At 38.7% G+C, this 14,788-nt stretch overlaps 1 protein-coding gene and 2 pseudogenes across 2 annotated transcripts; 1 reads left to right on the plus strand and 2 right to left on the minus strand.

Moving 5' to 3' along the window:
• The first annotated feature begins 1,846 nt into the window (after nt 1-1,846).
• LOC101304631 lies at nt 1,847-4,257 on the plus strand (annotated as a pseudogene).
• On the minus strand, nt 3,320-7,172 carry LOC101313256 (annotated as a pseudogene). Its single transcript, XR_185274.1, has 3 exons — nt 7,080-7,172; nt 5,110-6,385; nt 3,320-3,337 (listed from the first exon to the last, which is right to left on the minus strand). The product of XR_185274.1 is annotated as a pentatricopeptide repeat-containing protein At3g21470-like (transcript).
• A 4,029-nt stretch (nt 7,173-11,201) lies between these two features.
• On the minus strand, nt 11,202-12,482 carry LOC101304924 (F-box/kelch-repeat protein At1g57790-like). Its single transcript, XM_004308907.1, has one exon. It carries the CDS (start codon nt 12,480-12,482, stop codon nt 11,202-11,204), a length of 1,281 nt encoding a protein of 426 aa, XP_004308955.1.
• Between the last annotated feature and the right edge of the window lie 2,306 nt (nt 12,483-14,788).

Consider the following 14,788-nt stretch of genomic DNA (forward strand, 5'->3'; position numbering starts at 1 on the left):
CAACTTTTTCGGACACGGATTTTGCCGTGTCGGGCGCGTGTCGGCGTGTCGGAAGTGTCAGACACTTCGACACTCCAGGAGTTTGGAGTATCGGTGCAACATAAGCTACGGCATATACACGTCATCACACTCAATTGAAAATTTTCAGCATATATAGTTTTCTTAATTAATAAATAATCGTAAAAATCTAATAATAATAATACTTAGTTTCCTCATGTGAATGAAATACGTGATGGGATTAACCTAGAGCTAGAAGACTAATCATCAAACACATCCAAGAATACGCAGCCGTAGTTCTTGTTTTTTTCTTTTTTTTTTAAAAAAAAAACTACAAGGAATAGATATTTCAATGGAAGAAAACGTTGAGAATGAGATGGATGTTGCATATGAGGAAGAAGATATAAACTGTGGGAATGAAGTGATAAGTGCAAGTAGTCATGTAGAAGAAAGTATTGATACAATTGAGAGTGAAAATGTGAAAGAAAGGGTAAAGGAGACAGAGATTGGACTAGTCTTTGATTCAATTGATGAGTTGGAGAAATATTATAAATCATATGGTAAAGGAATAGGCTTTGAAGTTTGTAAAAGAACGTCAAGCAGAGGAGATGATGGGGAATTGAAGTACATAACATTCACATGTTCACGTTTTGACAAGCCTAATAGCAAGTCATGACATGCATTTAAATTTCGACCAGTTACAAAATCAGACTGCAACACTAAACTCGATGCAAATTTACTCCCAGATGGAAAATGGGTAGTGTCCTCCATTGTGCTTGGACATATTCATAATCTTAGTACTCCAAGCAAAGACAGTATTATAAAACCGAAAGAGATTTGCCGTCACGTGTTAAGAAGAGGTTAGCAACAAATGATATAGCTGGAGTAATTCACAGGTTCAGTTCAGCAAGGCATGGTTATGGCTTGCAACTATGTTTGATACTCATATTTTCCCAAGGTTCACTACATGTACACACTTAATCGATACGTATCTGCTTTCCTTTCTTTGACTACAAAGATTTGATCAAATGGAAATGGATGAAGATGTCCAGAAAATGCAGTAGAACATCAAGCCAACCTGCATGATTAAAGATCGAGTACACGTATTTTAGGATGTTTAGATAGTAATTGTTTTGAACCACAAGATGACAACTTCAACCGCTTGAACGAGTCTGAGATTATCAAAATTTTCCCTGCTCCTTTCTCTAGATGTTCTCTTGAACAATATCATTAACGATTCAACCCAAGAGATGCTTTTCCTTAACCTGAACAACCATTCGAAGACTTTCTGGTGCCTTTCTCCCTCGATGATTTTGTTCCTTTTCTCGTCTTCGGAAAAGCTCTATTCTTTCGTCCCTAAAATAGTGTACTTGGGAAGTTGGGTATTCCTTAAGAGGACACTAAATTAATAATTAATATATGAAAATAAATTTTGTGAATTTTGTTTTAGAATTTTATTCAAAATCAAATAGGTTAATAAAAATACATGGTGGAAAATATTAGGTTTAAAATGATGATGTGGCATACACATTTGGTATAGAGTTTTTATATGAATTTTTGGTGTCTCCAGCATTTTCCTAGAAGATATTAGGTTTAAAATGATGTGCCACATCTTTAGTATAGAGTTTTTGTATGAATTTTTGGTGTCTCTAGCATTTTCCTTACCAGAAACAACTACCACAGTAGCTTCTGCTATTGAATTCCTGGCAAATCCTCGTTTCTGTTCTACTTCCTAAAGTGGTAGAGAAGGAGACGAGAACAGCCTTGTTTACCAGTTGCAGCTTTGCCTGGACTTATCAGCCAAAAGTAATCCCCTCCCACAATTTGCTTGCTCAATCTTCACTCGAAAATGGAGCTTGTAGCACGAAATCTGAAGCGAGTTCAAGAGAATATGGTGTGCGGAGAAGCTGGAAAGGTCTCTGGAATCTTGAAGAGAAGATCAGTGGTACTGTCTGGAGCTTCTTTGGTTTCTTCTGCGGTGTTGGGTTCTCCAGGAGATGGCTTGGCCGTGATTAAGCAGGGTCTTCTGGCAGGACGGGTTCCTGGTCTGTCTGAACTCTGAACCAGATGAACAAGGTTGGTATCCTTCAATCCCTGCATGTATTAAACTCACTGAGAATTGGAAACCTTCAAACTACATTTGCGTTTTGCTCTATAAAGTGTATATGCCTATATGGTCTCCATTGGATGAGTGTATGCTTAGACAGGTTGGAGGACATACCGCAGACCAGATGAGAAGTCCGGAGGGCACGGCGTTGTTTGGAGCCCTATCATCCCTTATCTCTTCTCTGTTCCTCAAGGTTGGGAAGAGGTGATAATCTAACCTACCATGTAGAAAGAATATATCAGTTAGTTGGTACATTAATTAAAGTTATGTTGCTAAACCAAGTAAAGATTCCAAAACACGAGTTTCCTTGTCACACAACGTTTAAAAGTTAAAACCAATGTATAAAACTGCCCTCATTTTACATACCTGTCTATTTTTACCATGGAACAGGTTCCAGTATCAATAGCTGATCTTGGTGGAACAGAGATTGACCTGAGATTTGGTAGCGCCAACGAGGGACGCCTGTCGGTCATTCTTGCTCCTGTTCTGAGATTTTTGGATAGTGAGTTTTGACACAATTATGTGATGCATTCCCCATTATCTCTAGATATTGGTAGCTTAACTTTGGTTTTTATGCAACAGATTTCGATGGAGATGCAACAATTGAAAAAATTGGCCGACCAGAGACGGTGATCAATGCATTTGGACCTGAAGTTATAGGGGAAAATGTGGAAGGGAAGGTTATGAGCATCAATGTCGTTCAAGATTCTGGAAGAACATATTACCAGTATGAGTTGGAGCCACCTTATGTTCTGATCACAGAAACTTGCAGCAGGAATCTTCTGTACTTGTTTAATGTAACTGGAAGTGGTAAACATACTCTACTCCGACATGCTTCAACATAAAACAAATAACTAAATGATACCATAACTTGAGACAGTAACTAAACTGCTTTGGATTTTGTAGGTCTTCAATGGAAGAGGCATTACAAAGATTTGAAGAAGATAGCAGACTCCTTTCGTCAGTTTCGTGTAGTCTAACTGAGTTTTTGTAAGACGAGATAGGGAATTATATTGTGCTTTGTTTTCATACTTGTAGTGCCATTCCAGTTATACCCGATGGCTATACATCCCAGATTGACTGCTTGACCTTTTCTTTTATTAATCAACTGTTGAGCTTGACATTCTGTGGAATTATCTGCACAGCAAACTCTTTCATCACCAAATCCCATGCATTGTACTTTTACGTGGTGTAAATCAATCTCTTATGCCACCCTAGTGCTTCATGGCTTCTGTTGTCACATTTGTATTTTGACATCCCTACATAAAACGAGTCGAATAGAATGCAATTCTAATTATATTGGAATTCTTTAAATATCTTATTGATATTTTGGTATACTGATATACATTCCTTGATAGCTTGATTGATGCAGGACTTATGTGAGAATTAATTCTGATATAATTGAGCGTGATGTGCAAGGGAAGAAGACTATGTTGATTCAAATCATTCAATATCAAATTATATTCTCATAGATATTTGATTTATATCTCTTGCATCTATTTGGGATAAAGTGGTACTAATTAATTTTCCTGATTGGATATTGATTAGGTGATAGAGTGTTGCTATTAGCATGAGTATGGTTTTTGTACATGAATGCCAAATGGGGAGATTGTTAGTATATATTTATGTTGGCATTCTTATACAAAATGCTAGGATGCCTTGCATGTACATTCATGTGTTCCCTAGTTGGATATGATAATTTCAATCACTAATTCCGATTTAGTTGGATTAGAATTATCTTATATAACTAGCCTGTTACTTTGGAAATAAGTCTTACTTTGATTAGGACTTGTATGTGTGGGAAAATAAGGAAACCTATTATGATTAGGTTTTATGTGCATGAATATCTGATTGAACTTCCTTATTAATTCTGATTTGATTAGTATTAATATTGGATTTAAATTCTCCTATATTTTGCTATGCTAATAAGTAAGGAAAGAAGTTCTAATGTGATTAGAAATTCTTTCATTTACTATCAGATTGTGATATCAAGATTTATATTTATCTTGTGTATTCTTTTGACAGGATATTGCATTGAAGAGAGCAAAATCAAAGTGATAAAGAATTTGTCAAGGATTGAAAGAGGATTGAAGATTCACGGATCTGATCTCAATCAAGATAAATCACTATCCATAGCATTCATGATTTTCTAATTATGTTCTATGTGATTACATGCTGCATTAAATGAGTTTCTCAAATAAAAGATATATTTGTCAATAATTGATTTGTTTTAAACTCTGATACATTTGTTTTGGAAAATATCTTATCTGCCTAAAATGACTTTGGTTTAAATTGGAAAATTGTGTTTTCCCAAATTATAGCAGATTAGTTGATTGATATTTTTCCATATCAAAACAAAGTGATAGTTGACATATTGATGTGATTCTCTTAAACAAATCATTATGTGTTGATGTGCATTAACTGAGGGGGAGAAGTCTCTTCTCTATTAATAGGTTTTTGAGAAACTGAAAACTAGAGATTTTTGGAGTATAGAAAAAGCTTTGATACATTGCTTCTGAGTTGATATTGTGTTCATGCTATTTCTCTCATCTCTCACATGTTTGATATGATCTTCATTATTCATTTGCATAAGTGATTGAGATCAGTGAAGTTGAGAAGAAAATATAGGTTTGGTGAATGTGTGCTCTAGAGATTTTGTGTGAACAAATATTCAGATCATAGTATAGTCATGTGTGGCAAGAGACCTTCGTGGCTCCATTGAAGACCTTTGTGGCTCCATTGAAGACCTTCGTGGCTTCAAGTCCTTCGTGGCATTTCAAGACCTTCGTGGCTTCAACGACCTCCGTGGCGTTATCGTCCTTCGTGGCAACAAAGACCTTCGTGGCTTTGTATAACACTTGACCGTGTTCTTCAAGTGTGAAGTAATTTTACTTTTGAGAATTTATTACTTTTGATCATGTGTTGTCAAGTAATTGTAACCTTCTATTCAATAGTAAAGTAAAGTTCTTCTATATAATCCGCTGCTTATCTCATAATCGTTCTATCTGGTATAGCCACTAATAGTTTCATGGTAAGCGTTGTACTCACCGCTTGCTGATTGGAGTTAGTAATTGATCGACTCAACACAGAGCATGATTTACCCTGAAAGGCATCCAAGCTATGTGCCACAGGGCATAAATGCACTGCGGGCAGGTGTCTTTTCAAAGCCTTCGTTTACCAAGTCCATTCTCGTCCTCTCAGCTTTTTCCCATCTATCAGAAGCAGCATAAATATTTGACAGAAGCACATAATGTGAATTATCGGCTGACCGAATGCTTGAATTTAGCGTGCTAATATCTTTTGCTACCTGTTCTGTCATTTCCATATCCATATAAATCCGGCAAGCTCCAAGCGTTGCTCCCCAAACCATGTCATTGGGTTTGATGGGCATATTTTTGACTAAAGAGTAAGTCACTCTCTTAACCTTCCAGCCCGTCCCAATAGGTCAACTAAGCACCCATAATGCTTAATTTTGGCTTCCAAACCATATTTCTTCTGCATCTTGGAGAAAATTTCCATGCCTTCATCTACTAAACCTCCATGCGCACAAGCTGACAGAACAGCAAGAAAGGTAATCTCATCAGGCTTTTCATTTGAATCCCCCATTCTGCTAAACAATTCAAGAGCCTCCTTGCACTGTCCATGAATAGCCATGCTTGAAATCATAGCATTCCAACAAGCACTGTTCCTCTCAGTCATCTCCTCAAAAATCAACCTTGCATTGATCAAGTCGCCACATTTTGCATACATGTCTACAAGAGCATTGTGAACAATCTGATTAAGCCTGTTATGACTTAACATGTTATGTATATCCTTGCCAACATCTAATAGCCCAGACTGAGAACAAGCAGATAAGACACTCACAACAGTAAACTCATCTGGCTCAAAGCCTTCAGCTTGCATGTTCTCAAATGCTTTCAAAGCTTCCTCACAAAATCCATTTTGCGCATATCCAGACATCATCGAATTCCAATTTACCAAGTTCCGGACTGGGATTCTATCAAATATCGTCTTAGCCTCCTCAACATCACCTATCTTGAAATACCCAGAAATCATTGACGACCAAACAAAGAAGTTGCGCTGGGGCATTGCTTCGAAAAGTTCCCTTGCCATCTCCATCTGCCCATTGCTACAATATCCATCAACCATCACAGTCCACGTAATCACATTCTTCAACTCCGGTGGAACCTGATCAAACAACCTCCTAGCACTAACAGTATCTCCAGTCCTCGCAAACCCACTAATCATCTCAACCCAAGTCACATACGTCCGCAATGACATCTTCTCTGTTGGAACTTGTGTGGTATTAATCCCACGTTGAAGAAGAATTAAATGTGTGAGTCTTTGTATGGAAACACTTATGTAACTCATTAAATGGATGATATGCCTAATATAGGTTTGGTAGGCTTTCTATTGGGTTTTTCAATATAAATAAATAAATATATAATATATATTTAATATATAATTATAAATTTAATTATATATATTTAATAAAAGCCAAAGATTGGGCTCCGTTGATTAAATCCGAATTTAATTTTTTAGAAATTAATATTATTTAATTTAATTATTAATTCGGATAAATATTAAAAAGACATAATTGTCCGAACAGTTACAACTGTCCGAGCAGTTGTGTCTGTCCGAACAGTTATACCTGTTCAAATTGACTTTTATATAAAAACGACTTATGTCGTTGTTTTTCGATCGAATCATTCTTCTTCTTCCTTCCCAAAACTATTTCTTCTGAAGCATAAAGTAAATTCGCCAGGGTGCAAGAACTTGAACCAGATAGTTGTATCATCTAGATAGACGTCTGAAACTGCAGCACAAGCGGGAACAGATTTCTATCTTATGTCACTGTACGGCAGGTCTTTATCTGATCAATCAAGTTAGTATTTTTTAGTTATTTTGTTATTATTTTCAATTTCGTTGTTATATATATATACTGTTTTTAAGCGGATATTGGATTGGTTCTAACATTCTCAAACAAAGACAATGCAGATGCTGCATCCCCATTTCTCCAGTACCCACCAATCGTGGCATTCCAACTTACCACATTTCTCTCAGGCATATATAATCAAACACTTTCCGAGACTCAATAATGATTAATGTCCCCGCATTTCGCATACATGTCAACTAATGAGGTGCCAACCGATACATCACAAATCTGTAATATTAGATAAGAACTAGTCTTATATATATGCATATCAGCAAATGAATTTTATGAACTTAAATACTGTACTACTTTGTAAAGCTGCATACATATATATAGTCAATATTATCGAATTGATATAATGCAGTTGAGTTTGTTTAGAATTTGAAATTCAAAGTATAAAACATCAAGACAAAGGATAAGATTAAGACAAGAAGTTGTGGCAGTTCCTTGATGGAAGGAACCGACAAATAACTGACAATGAGCAGTTGAGAATTGCTCCATTTAAGCCTTTCGATCCCTGCTAGAACACTACACATTCTCATTCATATTTGTCCCATCAAGCAAAATAAGAGAGTATACAGAAGTGAATCTAGGAGAAGATTGATATGGATCCTGACATGAATTCCTACAATGCTGCTGCAAGTTAGTCTTTAAACTTATATACATTTGATCCATTATTTAGCATAGCTTAGTTAAATCTTCATGTATGTATAATATTGAATCTAACAAAATCACACCAGACTTGATACACTGCGTGCATCAATTTCCCATGCTTTATTGACGGAAGCGATGCACAAGCCTTGAGAATCAAAGGGAGTACACCCCAAGTGTAGATGCCTTTTCGACGAAATTGGGTGTAGACTAGAAGCGCTTGTCGAGGTGATCCTTGAGAGAGCACAGGAAGAGCCGGGATTTCGTTCCTGGTGTGACGAACTTCCAAAGTCTCTCTCTCGCTGTTTTGGCCACGATCCTCAGCAGGGGTAGAGAGGTAACTTGTGCTACCAAAAGTAAATTAGGGTTTGCAGGGCGTGCCACCGCGCGGACGCGGAAACGAGAACGGTGCGCGTTCTTGACTTCCAACCAGGCGAAGTAGAGCTCCGGTGTCACCTCGCGGGCGAGGAATTACGAGCAAACTATCTAGTCACCTGTGAATCGATACTCACTGTTCGAAGCGAGCAGAGCAACAATTAGGAAGGGGAGGCGAGTCCAGATGGGCTCTGAGAACTAAGGCGGGGTGCACTTAGAACTTAGGGTACGAGGATGCTCGAAGATTTGTATTTGTTTTGTATGATTGATTGTGTGTCTCGTAGAGTTTGCTCGAACTCCTTTATATAGAGTTACTTAGGGCCACATGTATTGGCCCAAAGCATGTCAAAGACTTGTAGGAGTCTTCAACGATAAACGTGGCGTAGGCGATGTTAATCACTTGTTGGCCGTGATTATCCTTTGGCGAAGTAACTAACTGCCTCTGTCTAGAAGACTTGAGTTAGAACACCTCATGATGACTTTAGACGTGTGCTATTGGATGCTGTTTCCTTATCCAATTGAGACATTGTAGGGATAGATATTACTGTATTGTTATTATCCCAAAGGCATCAAAATTGCCTTAGAATGCTAACCCTTGAACGTGAATGTCATGCAGGCACAATGATTGCCTCCTAACACGACTCTCTGGACGTGGAAGTATGCCCACGCAACCATATATGATAACTTGACAAGGACAAAAAACCTTACTGACCACATACTCTAGCATGCATGTTCACGTACTGGCTCGATCATGCAATTAAACACTGCTCCATTCTTTATTTAAGGGAACGGCGGGATGCTGGCGAGATTCCCTTGAGATGCCATCGAGATACTCATAAGCCATGCACGGGTCGCGTCAAGATGTTTATTAATTAAAGAAGACATCACCTCCGATTACTCATGCGAGATTGCTCCTTCAAACAATTAAAGATAATTGCCTCTTATCTAATCATGTTGGCGGCTCACAGTTCACGTCCCTCTCTTAGTACCACACGAAATCTTCTCATGTAAAGTCAACTCTGCGCCAACTTCAATCGAGCTCGCATGACTTTGTAGGCGAGGTGACCCGCCTCTAGTAAACCCAATATTACTCGGGCTCGCCGGTGTGGACCATGAATTTAATCAACATTCATTTTAGACAATTACTGTCCAGTAAAATATTAATTTGGGTGTAAACACTTGCCACAATTTTGAACTTCCAAGACTTTATGCTACCATAACGACAAAAAGAAGTTAGGAAACTAATTCAAGAGACGACAATTAAATCTACTAGCAGTGATAAGAGGCTTGAGGAACTGAGCGAGCGAGCATCTTATTTGCTTGAAATCGTGATGAGGAAACGTTGTATGCAGCGGCCAGAGGTAGAATTTGTTTTTATGTGGAAATGAGTCGAAGCTCGGATCATATTAGGACGTCACCGCCTCAAGTTAGGGAATGTATATCTGGTGGCTAGTGGCGGATCTAGGATGAAAATGCTACCAGGGCTAATCGTAACACGAAAAGAAATCAATGAAACTCAACTCGACGGTGCAAGAAATTTTTGAAACTTGGGACTAACCAAAAACCCAAGCTTTGGTTGAATACTTGGATATAATGTAAAGATGGATTACTTCATTAGTGGTGAGCAAGTTTACAGACTTGCAAACCAAAATTAGCAGAAACTATACAAAACACAAAGCAGAAACGCAGACCAAAGGGTTGGGTTTGTTCCAGTCTATGAGAAATCCAGAAATGCAAAAACACAAAGCAGAATAAATAAAATGGTTGGGTTCAAAAATCAGAATGATGCTATTACACAAATGGTTGATAGATATGCTTCAGTGTGGATTTATTCCTAATGGTAGATTCTTTGTTTCGAAAACACTGAGTTTATGTAAACTCAAAGTTGAATGTTTTGTGTAAAGGCTCTTGATCTGGTCCCCAGATACTTCACAATCTTCTCACCTCCTTCATATGCTCAACTCTGCATGTAGTATTTTTTTTGGGTTTGAAATTGTCACCTGGGCTCCAGCCTAGGTAAGCCTAGGGCTGGATCCGCCCCTAAGTGGTGGTGGACACACGATTTTTTCTGTGGTGTGAGGGCTATTTTCATTTTTTTTTTAATGATATGAAATATCATTCATCACAAATAGATTACAAAGCATATCCTTCTACTATCTTACATCTTACGTACAAAAGACAGATAAAAATAAGCGACTTGTAAGGGACTCCAGCCTCGTTACACGTTAAAGCTCACTAAACCAAACAAGTCTATAATATTAAAAAGCATAAATTATAGCCAACTTAAAAAGTTGAAAAAATAAAGTTCAACTTTACCACTGAGAGTGAGCTTATTTGCAAAAGGAAAAAACCTAAAAAGAAATTAAAAACAGAGAGCGAATTTAGAGAATCTCTTTGCCCTTAGAGCTAGGGCTAGGAGGTTTGGGCATCACTTCAAAACTTGGCTTATGTTCTTCCTTGTTTGGCTTTGGCTTCGGACGTTCTTGGATCTGGATTTGGGGAAAAAAATTCCATTGCAGAGCTTCTCCATCTCCGTCAAAGAAGGTGGATTAGGATTGAGGGGTGTCGCAACCAAATAGGACTAAGAATCCCAACGTTGCATACCCGAGATCTTGGTGACTTTGTCTATGGAGGACGACGCCATGGAGGAGAAGATGTAGGAGGAGCGTGTGGACGAAATGTTTGCTTTTGCAGAGGAGAAGATGAAGTCCGAGATGGATATGGTATTCATGATATGGACGTATTGATGAGAGGAAGCCATGAAGATCGATTGCAGGAGGAGGATTTGGGGTTTGGTGCGAGGCAAAACTCGCTTAAGGTTTAGGTGTGAGCAGTGGCGGACGCAGAGGATTTGGGCTATTTTCACTAAACCAACTATTCAGGCAAATTAGTTGAAACTCCTCTTAGAAATGTATCTAAACGTTGCTCAATTCAGCCATAAGATATTCAGAAAATCATAATCAAGGGCAATAGCCCAAATGCTAAACCAACACATTACATAAATTGAAGATGAAAGTAACCTCAGTGCCATACATCAGATAGCAGCACTCTAGCCAAAACAAGTATCTCGATCAGTATATCACATGGCTATATATATTACTCCGGCAAAGGCGAGTACACTGTCCAGCCATAATTTAATTACGGCTTTCTCCAAACACCGTCGCTGCTCAAAGTAAAAGGCTCCCTTCCCCAGCTAAGATGAAATATCATGTCTGAAAATTTACTATCCTTTCCCAATGTGGCACAAGCAATTGACGTTGAACTACTTAGAAGCAATACCTGGTGCCCCAAACTTCGTATCCTAGTCCATTCTTTTCTTGACCGATCAAATTGATACAAAAACCAGTAGTGGCTACTAGCATCATGAGCTAGGTCAGACACTGCCAATAATAGCTTCCCATCGATCGACTCAACCAAGTAAAAGGTCCTGCTTTCATTATGATCTTCTATTTCTATGTATGTATAGTTCATGACCCAGTTCTGAAGTGCTATATCGAAGGTACAGATAAACACTGACGTCGAACCATTGGAGAAATTTTTCTGAGGAAAAGTACAATAGACAATTCCATCTACACAAGTAACTCCCGTGACAGAACCGTGATATCTAGTTCTGCAAATACTCCATCTTGTATCCCCGAGCTTGCAAGTGTATATGATGCGATCCGTATTATGTCGATACTTTTTGCAGAGGACAAAGATAACAAAGTTGGGAGAAGTGGGAGGGGTCGTGAATGTTGCAATGTCTACATAAAGCTCCATCTCCAAATCTAACCCGGGCAGTTGTATAACCTCATTGCAAAAGGGATTGTATAGATAGTAGTATTGTTTGCGCACGTAGAGAAATTGCCGTCTATACAAAAGGAACCAACCATATTTTGACTCACAGGGTCCTGGTTCTGTTCGGTCCAAGTCCCTGACTGTGTATTTGTAAGTTTCACCCTCCATGTCTAAGAACTCTACAGAGTTTTTAGACTTATGTGATATCTCGAGCTCTACAGGGTTCTTAGTCGACCTATGTATGTGTTTACCATCAAGAATACAGGTATAGCTCATCAGGTATGGAACAAGCAATGTGGAGCGTTGCGGAAGATGAACCTTATGTATGACAAGTCTCCAGGTCTTGCATACGGCAGCAGAACGAATAAGATCCCAATATGGGAGACGATTGACAACTTCGCATAATATATCACTTGGAAGGTCGGACCAACAAGACTGTTTATTGTCTGCCATCTGCATCCAGTTGTTATTAGTGTAACTATTGAAACATCGCCATTCTTCTTCTTCTTCTCCTCCTCCTCCTTCTTGTTCTTCTTGAGAAGTCGTTCTCGGCTGGAGGCGAGAGGGGAGAGAGAGCAATAACAACTTCGATGATATAGTTTGAGATTTTTCGACAACCGCTCGAACCCATCCAGAAATCATCGTTGTCATCCCTGGATATCTTTCTTTGAAAACCCTAGCTAGCTCAAGCCCTGCGGAATAGAAATCATGGTCCTCGTTATGCCTATTCTATTTATATAATTATATTGAAGGGTCGTGTTCCAGCGGAATTCCACATTCGGTTGGAGTGGGAGAGTATAATCAGCACTAATATTAGTTCTCCGCTAAGATTTAGTTAATCAGACGAACGAATCCTATGTTTAATTAGAAGGGTTTTGTTTTCTATTCTTGTTAGATTTGGACTCTTTATTTTTTATTTGCTGAAATATATGAATTGTTACTCACAATATTATATCATTTGGTTGAGAAAATAGCTTGAGGAAATAGTTAATCCGCTTCCGTGCGTCGGTGTGCGTGATTTTAGTGACAGTGAAAACCAAATTATGTTTACTCTATGCTAATTGGTATCTCACAGTTATCTATCGGCCAATGCTTCTAGTTTCATTCCTGAGTAAGGGCAATGACATAGAGCTACTGACTGATATTTTACATGGTCCACATTTGTAGGACTGTATGTATGCAAGATTGAGTATTTGTTTATCATCTCTAGTTAGAGAATTGCATGGTTCGAGAGATCAAGTTTTTGTTTCCCTCTTTAATTGTACTACCTTTATAATTTTTAATAAAATAGGGGGCTGATTACCCTCTTTTCCAAAAAAAAAAAAAAAATAACAAACACAGTTAATTAAGATATTTTTTCTTAAAGGCTTCAGACCTAACATCTATTTTTTGTAAGAGAAAATCTTACATGCCACGTGGACGGTGCGACCCACCAGTCACAGGCCGATGCGTGGTTTTTTTTTTTTTTCTACAACTCTTCTCCCTTCCTCCCTTCCTCTTCTCCGGTGAAACCGATCCCCTCTGGCGAAGCTTCATTTGGATCTACAATGACGGGTGACAAGGATTCGTGGCAGCGGGGTTTACACGGGTTGGTGTAGAGGCGCGGCTCAACGGCGACAGGTTTCTACGAGGCTATGGCAGGTTGGAGCAGTTAGGCTTATGGTGGAGGCGGCGGGGGTTCCAGGTTTGAGGCGGCGGTTGAGCAGAGGGAAAGAACATGCTGTGTTTTTTCGCCAGAAGGGATCGGTTTCGCCGAAGAAGAGGAAGGGAGGAAGAAGAAGAGTTGGGGAAAAAAAAAAAAAAAAAACACCCGTTGGCCTGTGACTGGTGGGTCGCACCGTCCACGTGGCACGGCCGTCGCACGCAAGATTTTCTATTTTTTTAAAGCACATTTTCTTGAATTAATTGAACTAGGGTTGTCGTGCGCCTCTACTATGCTCGTCAGGCTTCTGGCATTGTCGGAGGTGGTGAGTGCAGCCGGACGAATTGTATATTGTTGTGATGATGGCTTGTCGAAGGATTGGTTATGGACTTCTGGCTAGCTATTGGAAGAGGATGTTGATTGTCATATTCAATGAGAGGCGGCTGGAGGGCGCTGCATTGGTGGTGGTTTCCTCTTGGGGTCATTTGCATCTCAAGGCGTTATTGCATCACAGGCGGGTCAAGATCGGGTCGCAGGCCTTGGCTAGAGGTGGGCTACCTAGGTGCCGGCGTTGAACAAAGAGGATGCAGTACTATGGAGAACACTAGTATATTTGCAATTCAAGCCGCAAAACACATGTGACTAATACGTTATTTAGTTGCTAAAAGTTTGGCTTTGTTGACCAGTGTTGTGGGATCTGTCCTGGTCATAGTGGGAATCTATGTTGTACTGTGGGGGAAAAGTAATGATGCAAAGGAAATTGGGATGAAGCAGACATAAGCAAATGAAGAAGGTGCATATGTCCCTTGATATGGATTCAAACATGTATTAGTTTTTACCTATATGCATGTCGTGTTGTTAATCGAAACCTAACTTGCAGCCTCTTTAATTAATACAATCCACTTTGCTCACCCCATATTTTTTTTACACCTCACTTATATATTTTTAATACAATCCACTTTGTTCACCCATTTATAATACTTAAAGTAACCATTTTCTCATTTCTACTTTGTTCATCCTATATATATATATTTTTTCGATTTCATATATCATTTTTTTATATAATCAAAAATCCTTATCTTCCTCATCAAAAGTATGTAGAAATATGTTGTATATCCCATAGTTGTGTTTCGGTTCAGGGATAATAAGGAGAAGCACAAGAACTTGGAATTAATAAGATTCCTTCTTAATACATGGTATTGAACACTCCATGTCATACAACTGCGACAAAGAATCCATATTTAGACTTTACTTAAGTGCCTAAGCATCGTATATATGTAGTGCTTCATATATATATATATATATA

Source organism: Fragaria vesca, linkage group LG7 (assembly GCF_000184155.1).
Source record: "Fragaria vesca subsp. vesca linkage group LG7, FraVesHawaii_1.0, whole genome shotgun sequence".
Taxonomy (NCBI): domain Eukaryota; kingdom Viridiplantae; phylum Streptophyta; class Magnoliopsida; order Rosales; family Rosaceae; genus Fragaria; species Fragaria vesca.